We start from the raw sequence: 11,129 nt of genomic DNA, 5'->3' as shown, positions 1-11,129 counted from the left end.
CAAAAAGGGACACCTGTCTACATGACATAATTGCATTATCTCTCTCTCTCTCTCTCTCTCTCTCTCTCTCTCTCTCTCTCTCTCTCTCTCTCAGGGTCACATGATCCTTCAGAGGTCAGCACCCATATGTTTAAGCAGTCATAGGAGGGAACTGGAATCCTGTGGGATTAGCCTCAATGATCAACACTGAGCCCAGGAGACACACAGACGGCAAACAGCGCTTAGCAGGCTGCTCTCTATGAACACTAGGATGGCAAATGGTAAGACATACATCCTCCTTTCCTTTCCAGATTCGTTCATTACAAATGTGATCTCTTTTTTTTTTTTTGATTTAGTGGGTGACAATGAAAGACCAGAGCACATGTAAAGTAATGTTAACCATCAAGCTGGTAAGGATGATCTCCTGATCCCTTGAACAGCAACAGGTTGGGATTGTGTGGGGTTAACTGGTCAGTATTACAATGCTCTCTCCCCAGTGAGATAGCCAGTAGGTCATAGTATTCTCTACTTATTGATTGCTCACAAAGTTATGTGGGCAAATCAGATTTGTGTGAAAATCATGAACCCAATAGTCCTGTGGGTTGTACTGTAACCATTTGTCTTTCATAATGCCCACTTACATGGCGAGATGATCTATTCATAGATAGCCGTAGGCAAAGCCCTGGGGAGAGACTGGATTACTGATCTGAGTGAGTTGGAGTGTAAATGAGGGCTTCAATGGTAGCTGTATCTAATACCTTCATTAGGAACCAAGACATAACCAATGTGTCAGTATTTTACATGTTTGCTCTTGTGCTTATGATTAAATAAACTGAGATTAGAAGCAAATTTACAACTTTCATTTTCTTTGTCTAATATACAGAAACACACATACAGTAACAGTGAACACACAAAGACAGGTCCCGCCAGTAGCGTGGCCCCAAACCATTGTTCCCTCTCCCCGACATGGCGTCCCTGGAGGAGGAGCTGACCTGCTCTGCGTGCCGAGACACCTTCAGCCACTCACGTCCTCTGCCCTGTGGCCACAGCTTCTGCCCCGCCTGCATCCGGGAGGCCTGGGGTGGCCACGGCGATGAGGGCGAGGGCAAAGGTCAGTTCGCCTGCCCCCAGTGCCAAGAGGAAGGCACTGCGGTGCTGTGCGACTGCTGCCCGGGGGAGCAGCCGTCGGTGGCCGTCAAATTGTGCCTGAAATGCGAGGTGTCACTGTGTGCGGAACATCTGCAACCCCATCTGGAGAGGCCAGCGTTCATGAGTCACCCGCTGGTGGATCCACTAGGGGACCTCTCTCAGAGGAGGTGCCCGACACACGCAGAGATGTTCCGCTACTACTGTGCCGACGAGCGGGTGTACGTGTGCGGTGACTGTCTGCTGGAGGGAGGCCATGCTCAACACTCAGTGAAAGCACTGAAACAGGTGGAAGATGACCTGAAGGTTAGCCCAAAACATACACACACACACAGGTGTTCCTGAGATATTGCATTCACAATGTTGAAACACCCAAAAACATAATGCTTCCGGGCACACATAAAAACACTAGTCATAATAGGCCAAACAGACAATCCTACTAACCCTACCCCTTGCACCAAAAATAGCAGATTTACATGCTCACAATGTGTGGAAACGCGAAGCATTGTGAGGTTGTAGATAGATGCAAAAGACACTGGCGAACAACAATCAGAGACACAAAATGTGTTTGCAATTGCATATATGTATGGATGCTTGTATTCTCGTGTGTCTGTTGTGTCGTGTCTGTTTATGTGCGTTGACATGCGTGTGTCTTTCCATAGGTTATTCTCCAAAGCCTCCTCCAGAAAACAGAGGAGAAGCTGAAAGAAGGAGAGCAGATACTCACAGAGCATCAGAACATTGGTTGCACCATGGCGGTGAGTAGAGAGACCTACTGACTCTATAGACGAATCCAGCACTCCCCTGGCGCAATCATAACAGAATGCACACCGCAGCAGGAGTCTGACACCGCAACGCTCTGTGGATTTGTCTATACAACTGCATAACAAAATGCTGAATAAAGATACCCTGTGTAGAGTTTGGCCTGTATGCTGCATACAAATCCATCACCACATAACATTTTTAACCACAAGAGCCAATCTTGTATTGGATTGCTTCATTCTGTTTAGCACAGAGGATCCTCTTGAACTTAAAAATAGGCAAACCCCACCATCAAATATGCACAGAGAGTAACTGATAGTATTTCAATCATAAGTCACCAGTTCTAAGTGCCGTTAATCAGAATCAGAATCAGAATCAAACTTTATTGTCACATCACATTACAAGTAACATAAGTGAAATTCTTAATTGTGCACTGCAGGCCCATCAATGCAGTTAAAAGATAGATAGAGAATTAGAGCATAGAGAATGAAGTGCATAAAAAAGTGGCTAATATGCATAATACTTTAAGAGTCATGAATGTGTGTAAAGATGAGTCTATTTAAAACACAGATCCGTCTGTGCATTAAAAACACAGTTCAGTTCACTGTGCAGTGGCCATAGGCTCTTATTCAGCAGTCTAATTGCTGATAGATAAAAACTGTTCAGAAGTCTGGTGGTATTGCTCCCAATGCTCCTGTATCGTTTGCCTGGCCGTGGGTGCCGCAGTGGTTCGAACAGACCATGGTCGGGGTGGTAAATGTCCCTGATGATACTTCCGGCCTTATAGCCACACATCGTCTCTCGTGTACTGTATATCCTGGAGAGGGGCAAGCTAATGTCATGTCATTCACTGTAGGACTCGTCTGAGGCAAGCAATGCTCAGGTGAAGCGGCTTGGCTCTGATCTCAAGCTTCAGGTGGAGACGCTGGTGGCTGCCCTGGAGGACACCACCATGAGAGAGCGACATCAGGCCATGGAGCGTGTGCATCAGGACTGTAGTAGGGTCAGGGGAGATCTTACCCAGACGCAAAGCATCCAGCATTACCTCGCCTCACTCCTGGGAGAGACCGACCCCTTCCTGCTCATCTGGGTAAGTCATGGATTTTGTAAAACAAATGAATGCATGGTGGTATTGAGGTGTTTCAGCTACAAAATGTAGTGAACTGAACCCTTGCATCCCTATTCTCGGGGCGAACATTCAGTGAAAGTAGCTGATCTACAAGCTGGCAGCGCATCGAAACACGACACGTTGTGAGGTTGTAGATCGGCAATTTTTGGTGAAGAGGGAAATACTAGTGGACCTAGTATAGAGCACTGGGGGAGTAAGTACAGTATATAGGGTGTAAGTGGTTAAATTCTTTGCTGTGATGGTTTTAACCTTCTAACAAGCATTTGTGGCAAGCCCTTCCCATCTGGTAGCCTTAAAAACAAATAAACAACAACAATACATACATAAATAAATGCAGATCAAAATACAACTGTATAGTGTTTGCCCCTGGTCCTGTATTTATCACTCATATAACAGATGGCTATAAGCAGTACAGCATGTGACAAAAGAAAATGCTTGCGAAGTGTTATGCAGTGAAATTGCGAAGGCGAGACTGAACACAGCAAAAGAGTAACCATCGGCATTCTTAATGAAAATTATACAAAGCTGTGAATTGTGTTTAAGTGTGATTAAAATGTGATTAAAATACCTGCTAACTTGTAAAATGTGTAATACTGTTTATTTAGAGATGTGTGTGCTTTACAACCCAAACTGAATGTTTAACTGGATGAATCTCCTATCCATCTTTGCAGACACAAAGATTTGGGGTTATAGATCTGGGATATATAGACTAATATCATTTTTGTGTTACAGTTCAATATATATTTATCATGCCCTGCTTGTCGCATCATTTTTTATGTCCTCAACTTCCTCTCCCCACTGTAGGCTTTTCAATCAGATGACACAAAGTAAGTCAATGTGTGTGTGTGTGTGTGTGTGTGTGTGTGTGTGTGTGTGTGTGTGTGTGTGCGCGCGCGCGTGCGTGCGCGCGTGCGTGCGTGCGTGCGTGCGTGTGTGTGTATGCGCGCACGTCTGTGTGTGTGTGTGTGTGTGTGTGTGTGTGCGCGCGTCAAAGAGACAGAGATAGAGAGAGTGAAGCAAACATTGCAGTCATTCAAAAGGAACAGTTAACTTTAATGTTATTCTACAGTTTCGCTCTGTTTTCTATGTTATTTGTTCTGTTCTTTTGTAGGTTACTTGCAGATCTGAACTGCCCTCTATTCATCCCTGATCCCCACATCTTGGACAGGAAGTTAATCCTGGAAGACATGGAGAACAAGTATCGGGAGTTCATCACACAGACCTTGCGCTGCCTCAGCGAGCTCAAGAGAGAACTCTGTGAGTGACAGTTATGCTGAGCCAGGTTACTATATGTATCATAAATAATTTGTCTTGTCAATGATAGTCCTTTGTTAAGAGAATAATAAAGAATAATCATACTTAAAATTATACATTTTTAGTATAATTTATTTTGTTTACAAATAAAAAACTAAATCCAATCCAATTGAGTCATTGCCATAATGACACCAACAAAGCATAAATGAGTATCATAAAGAAAACATTTCTCTACTGTGACAAGGAAATCCTGTTTTAATAATAATAATACTACCGTATAGCGCTTTGGAATTTAACAGTTTATAGCTGGCAGTGCTCTTTCAACAACAACAAAATGCTGCCTGGCGTAAGGTGTGACTATCTAGAATCTAGATCCCCTGCAGACTTCCTGGCATTTAGGCAAATTAGAAACATGGCCATGCAATCTGTTAGAAAGGCCAAAGCTGGCTATTTTCATAGATCAATTCTCCCTTTGTGGCCCTGACCCAAAATGATTCTAGAAAAAGGTGAGAGGTCTTGAAAATAAACCATCCACTCAGTTGCCCGTGTCATTTAGCTTGGATGGCAATTTTCTTTGTCAGCATTTCATAAAGTCTGTTTTTATTTATGAGTCTGCTGAGTCTCCTGTTCTTTTCCTGTGATACAGTAAGCAGTCCATTGTCTCTGGACACAAACACAGCCCATCCTCTCCTGAACATCTCAGATGACCTGCGTTCAGCCACGCGGATTAAAAAACGCCAGTCGTGCCCTGATCATCCGGACCGTTTTGACCACTGGCCTCAAGTCCTCACTGCTCAGACCTTCTCGTGTGGGACCCACTACTGGGAGCTGGAGGCAGAGGGATTCTGGGATATTGGTGTCTGCTACAGAAGCATTGGCCGCAAGGGGAAAGAGGGTAACGCCTTTGGGAACAACAAGGTATATGTTCATTTGAATCTGTCACACATAGCTGTCCAGGAATTTGTTGTGGTGGTGCACATTGGATCTGGTCCATATTTAATGCATTGGAAAAGTACAGAACAATACAACAACATTTTTAATGTAACTCCAGTTATACCCTTTACATTTGATAGTACTGTAATCCTAGATCTTGACATAAATTGACGATGACCATTCACGCTAGAATGAGTATTACATGTGCAGTATGTCAGCGTGTTTGATGTTATATATGCATAATGTACATGTGTTTATCCTGTAGACCTGCACATTAAGATTGTCCATCCATTGTGTAGGTGTCATGGAGTTTGACACAGCAACGCGACAGGAAGCTAGCTGCCTGGCACAGCCGGAGAAAGACTCGCCTCTCATGCCAAATGGCTGGCAACCGTGTGGGTGTAGCTTTGGACTACAGCTCAGGAACCATTACTTTCTCTGAGATGGGGCCTTCCGGCAGCCTAGCCCACCTCCACACCTTCTACACAACCTTCACCCAGCCTGTGTGCATGGGCTTTGGACTCTACAAGGCTGAGCTCAACAGCCGTGTCGCCATAGTCAAAGTTTGAGCCAGGAGATACCAGCATGTGGTGAGAGACAAAAGAGGAGATCATGGCTCAGCTTTGTCCTGTGGATAGGACTTTGCCTGCACAGCAAAATCCTGAGTGTTGATGTAACTCTGAGAGTGTAAAAATGGACAGTTATACTGGTTAGATTTGACTGTGTATATAGATGGTTAAACCCTCCTACGGTTTCAGCAAAGGAAAAACAATTACCCTGATTTATATTTAGTTGCGTGCCGGTGTCACATGCTGAAAATAGCAGATCTACAAGCTCACAAAGCATTACCAAGGGGAGTGGACTGTCCACTGTGTGCTCATCCACACATGCACCATTCAATGTCACTGAGATGGAGCTTGTTTCCAAGGGAGAACTAAGAGCTGACAATGTACATGTACATTGCCAGTGGTGTATTCCAACTAACTGTGTACAGCTTGCTAGAATCTCTGACATGGGAACAACTGTGGATCAGCAGTAACATCCTTGACCATAAGATGGGGATATTGTACATAGATCCCGCAGATGATCTGCGGTATCTAGAGAGAAATTCCAAGAAATTAATTATTTGGAATAAGACTATAAGGTTTCTATATTATATTAATTGCACAGCTGTTTCAAAGCAACTAATAACAGAGTCCTAAAAAAGTATTGTTGCTTTGTGATTGAAGATGTTTAGGTGTTTTGAACAATACTGACTTCACTTTGAAACCACACGTTGTCAGAGACCTCTTCTAGTGACAAATATGCTATTTCATACCAGAATTGAATATTTTGAACTATTTCCTATTGTGGTACTTTGTATAGACTAGGTCATAAGCAATTCATCCCCATTATTTATAGAATTGTCTCACATACTCCAAATGGGCCCTACATGCGCTTATATAACAAAAAGCTTCATACCCTTATATCTAATAGAATAGACCACAGATAGTCTAATATTCCATATGTAAAGAAAAAAAAAACGATGAAAGTAAATGCTGCAGTTTACATGTGGTTGCAGAGGGGAGTGTTGGGAATAGTTTATAACAGAAATATATTTCTATTCCTCAAAGCAGACAATCAGGTTTGATGTTTTATCACTTAAAAGAGTGTGTCAAGCTAAACAACTTCCTCTTTTAAAATGGCTCAGATGTCTCACTTCTCAGTGTGAAGGAGAGTGGGTGGATGTAACAAAGAGAGCGAGAAAGGAGCAGGCAGAGAAAGTGGGAGAGGGAGGGAGGGAGGGAGAGAGAGAGAGAGAGAGAGAGAGAGAGAGAGAGAGAGAGAGAGAGAGAGAGAGAGAGAGAGAGAGAGAGAGAGAGAGAGAGAGATCAGTACTGTGGTACAGTCATTTGGTTGATAATGCTAAGACATACAGTAGTGGCATGTTATGAAATGCAGATTGGATTGACAAACAAGGATATATGGTGCGTTACTCCATCTTTCAGTTATTTTCACGTGATATGGACTACATGAAGTGGATCCTTCAAATGGAAACAGGTGATCTTTTTTAATGAGCTTTTAAATGTTCTAATTATTCTGTATTGCCCATTACGGAGAATTCTTCTCCAATTGTTTTCACTGCATGACTTGAAAATGCCATAATATAATAATGATATGATAATGAACGTGAAAGTGATGTATAAGATTTTGAATGCCTTGTGCAGGTGGCCGGTGCAGAAAGAAAAGTGCATGATCTTAGTGTGAAACGTACTGATTGAGTTGATTAACTGGATAGTTTCACTTAATGATATCAACAATATAAAAATCTATCAACAATTTTAGTCATGGCAAGAAAACAAAACAAAAACTGACCAACATATAGAATAAATTGGGAAAATGGAAACTTTTGTCTTTGTTTCCATGTGGTGAGAAAAAATTGTGTTTGTGCAAGCATGCGTGTGTGTGTATGTATGTGTGTGTGCGTGTGTGTGCGTGTGTGTGTGTGTGTGTGTGTGTGTGTGTGTGTGTGTGTGTGTGTGTGTGTGTATGTGTGTGTATGTGTGCGCATGTGTGTGTGTGTGTGTGTGTGTGTGTGTGTGTGTGTGTGTGTGTGTGTGTGTGTGTGTGTGTGTGTGTGTGTGTGTGTGTGTTGTCTTGTTTGTATGGGGGGGTGTTATGGAGCGCTATAAGGGCGGGGCGGCTGCGTGAGAGGCGGCTACGTGTGAAAGACAGATGGTCACTCAGTGGAGTTGTTCCCCGACTCCCTCTGTCTCATTCCCTCCTGGACCCTGCATCCTTCCCCTGACACCTATCCAGAACCTTACCTCATCCAACCCCTCCCCTCTCCTTTCCTCCAGATCCTCTTAGTTACCGCCTCACCTTCCTCCCCATCATCCTCATATCAAAATGTATGATGTAATGTAACTGGTTCTCAAAGTGGGGTCTGGGGACCCCCAGAAAACCTTGAGGGGGTTCCAGGGGTTAAAGATTTGGCAAAATTAGGAACAGTTGCACACTCAAGCCCTATTTTATTTTCCGGTTATTCGAAAATAGCCGATCTACAAGCTCACACTAATGCGTCGTAAGCTTGTAGATCGGCTATTTTCAAACAATTCTGACAAGATCTTTTCAAATGAGGGTCCGTGGATTATATAAATTTGGGGGTCCTTGACATGAAAATATTTGAGAACCACTGCTCTAGAGTCTCAACCTCACCTTCCTCTTCATCAGCCTTATATCAAAGACCCCTCCTCTGAGTGATGTAATGTAACATGGCCTCTTCTTCCCCTCCCTGAACCCCCCCACCTGGTCTGACCCTCGCCCCCTGCTTCTCCCCCGCCTTCCTTCATTTCAGGTCGTGCTTGCTGAGCTCTTCAACTGGAACGCGCCCACACGTCCATTTCTACTCGCCATCCTGCCCCCTATTGACCCTTGCATCTAACCTGCACGCAGTATACTGTGGAAAGCCTGTCACAACCCTGGGAGTGATGAATCAATACACAGTGTGAGGGGAGACAACATCAGCACTCAGTAGAACAGTAACAGTGGCCGATGCCTGAATAGCGCTAAAATATTTCCCATATAATTTGTTGAATAGTTTTGTCAATTTGCCTATTTATATCCTAAGCATAAACGGACTGGGAGGAGGTAATAACACATCCAGTAGTGTTAGACAGATAATATCATAAATCATTGTATAATATCACTCTCAAAACTAATTGTATAATATAATTATAATAATAATAATACTGCTAGAAAGGGGATAGCATGCCACACACTCTTGACTTTTAGATGGCCAATGTTTGCTCTGAACTAGACTGATCTCTAAGATAGGCATTTTAGAACATTTCCTTCATCACAGCATGTTTAGGTACACGTTGCTTCTTTCAAAGTGACTCTCCTCCATAACAGAATCAGTTAAAAAAGAAAAGAAAAAAGAAACCTCACAACATCAACCATGCAACTCAGGTCATCCCTTCCAATCACCTTTGACCTTAGTGTGCTGCTGGGTTTACTGCTGTTCTGGGGACCCCCAGGATCGAGGGCACAGATGACAAATGACACAGAACCTATTGTCCTGGAGGGGAAGTGTTTGGTAGTCTGTGATTCAACGCCATCGTCTGAGCCAGCCAATAACGCCCTGGGAATGTCTGTCCGCTCCGGCACAGGCCGGGTCGCGTTTTCTGCAACCCGCCAGACAAACCATGAGCCCACGGACATGAGCAATCGAACCATGATTATCTACTTTGATCATGTGAGTATACTGACTGTGCATGCAAGCAACAGTTCATTCACAGCATAAGAATTCAATATTAGCATGTCTTTACTCACATTTAGATAATTTTCTGCTCATTTTCCTCACATTTGAGAGAGGAATTAATGTAAAAACATGTATACTGTATGACATACAACATTTACATAACATTTATATTTATAACATTTACAGATAATATCATATTTTTACATTCGTTTTTTACATGTACATGTACATACAGTTTACAGTTTTGGCAGACACTCTTAATCTAGAGCGACTTACAGTAAGAAAGGAATACAAGTATATGTCAACATTTATACATTATCTGTCTCAAATGTAAGAGAACTTTGCTAATTGTGAGGAAAGCATATATTAACTAGAACATTTAAACTTAATTTTTAAATTTGGCACCCCATACAGAGCTAAAGAAAACCCCACAGTCATAGTTGTATCTTAGTATTCAAGTTTATATTGAAATTCTTTATTCGGAATAACCCCTTGAGATGAACCATCTCGTTTTCAAGGAGCTCCGCAGTTTAAGCCAGTCACATGACAGAGGTTCTTTGTTTTTCTTTGCCATGTATCACATCACATAATATGATCTCACCTGTACCCTTTAAATTGTACCCCCTTGGATCAGATCTTGGTGAACGTGGGCAATCAGTTTGACCAGGAGAGCAGTGTCTTCCTCGCACCAAGGAGAGGGGTCTACAGCTTCAACTTCCATGTGGTGAAAGCTTACAATAGACAAACAATACAGGTAAAAAACAATACAGCTGTGATGATTGCAGTGAACATGATTTGTAAAGAAAATACAGAGGTGGTGACATTTTCTTAACCACTTAAGCCCTATATACTGTACTTTGTTGTGCAATAAATAGCCTGTCTACAAGCTCACCGCATGTCGCAAAGCGATGCATTGTGAGCTTGTAAATCTGCTAAATCTTGTCATTGACTAAAATGAGGATGTATTAATATTTAACATAAATTATTTTAAATTGTGATATTACTGAATGTAAAGTCATACCATATGAGACATTATTTCCCACAAGAACATGCATATATTTAATTCAGTCTGACCAGAAGCAGCAATAAACCTTCCTTTTTAACAAGGCATTTGCCTAGATAGAGATGTAGTTGTTTTATTCTTTTTAAACTTCTACTGTGTTTTGCTGACTTGATTTGAAGTTTATTCATTTCACTGTCTTTTATCATTGTTGTCTTCTTCTTTCTTTTTTTTCTTTTTAAACCTGTAGCACTTTGAGATTTGTTTCAAATATAAAGTGCGTTACAAATAAAATGTATTATTATTATTATTATTACCATATCCCCACCGGTGATAAAAATTAAAGACCCGAGGGAGTGGTATCAAAAGCAGAGGCATGTCTTACCCCAGCAAATCGAACCCTGCATGGACACACAAAGCACACGATGGCACGTTAACACCTTAACCCCTACCAATAAACTCGGAGTATAAAAACAGTGGTCCATGTTTGTTTTGCGTGTTTCCAACCTATTCTAGGTCAGCCTCATGCTGAATGGCTGGCCGATGATCTCAGCCTTTGCCGGGGACCAGGATGTAACTCGAGAGGCCGCCACCAACGCTGGCCTGGTGATCATGGAGCGGGGAGACAAGGCATACCTCAAACTGGAGAGAGGCAACCTGATGGGAGGCTGGAAATACTCCAC

General features: G+C 42.5%; 2 protein-coding genes across 2 annotated transcripts in view; both read left to right on the top strand.

Moving 5' to 3' along the window:
* Positions 1 to 945: 945 nt before the first annotated feature.
* On the top strand, positions 946 to 5,772 carry LOC311045544 (E3 ubiquitin/ISG15 ligase TRIM25-like; the record flags this gene model as incomplete). Its single annotated transcript, XM_084057449.1, has 7 exons — positions 946 to 1,431; positions 1,788 to 1,883; positions 2,744 to 2,977; positions 3,821 to 3,843; positions 4,128 to 4,273; positions 4,917 to 5,188; positions 5,503 to 5,772. The coding sequence occupies 7 exons, from the start codon at positions 946 to 948 to the stop codon at positions 5,770 to 5,772; spliced, it is 1,527 nt and encodes a 508-aa protein (XP_083913575.1).
* Positions 5,773 to 9,143: 3,371 nt separating this feature from the next.
* Positions 9,144 to 11,129, top strand: part of cbln12 (cerebellin 12) — a gene marked incomplete at both ends in the record, with an annotated part of 2,017 nt that continues 31 nt past the window's right edge. The window contains 3 exons of the mRNA XM_084056913.1: positions 9,144 to 9,440; positions 10,081 to 10,200; positions 10,963 to 11,129. The exon at positions 10,963 to 11,129 is cut by the window's right edge and continues 31 nt beyond it. Coding sequence (XP_083913039.1) covers positions 9,144 to 9,440; positions 10,081 to 10,200; positions 10,963 to 11,129 — 584 coding nt within the window. The remainder of the gene's footprint in view (positions 9,441 to 10,080; positions 10,201 to 10,962) is intronic.

Source organism: Gymnoscopelus microlampas (assembly GCF_963454915.1).
Source record: "Gymnoscopelus microlampas genome assembly, chromosome: 5".
NCBI classification, from domain to species: domain Eukaryota; kingdom Metazoa; phylum Chordata; class Actinopteri; order Myctophiformes; family Myctophidae; genus Gymnoscopelus; species Gymnoscopelus microlampas.
The sequence above is the reverse complement of the archived record's forward strand: the minus strand, read 5'-3'. Positions and strand labels throughout refer to the sequence as shown.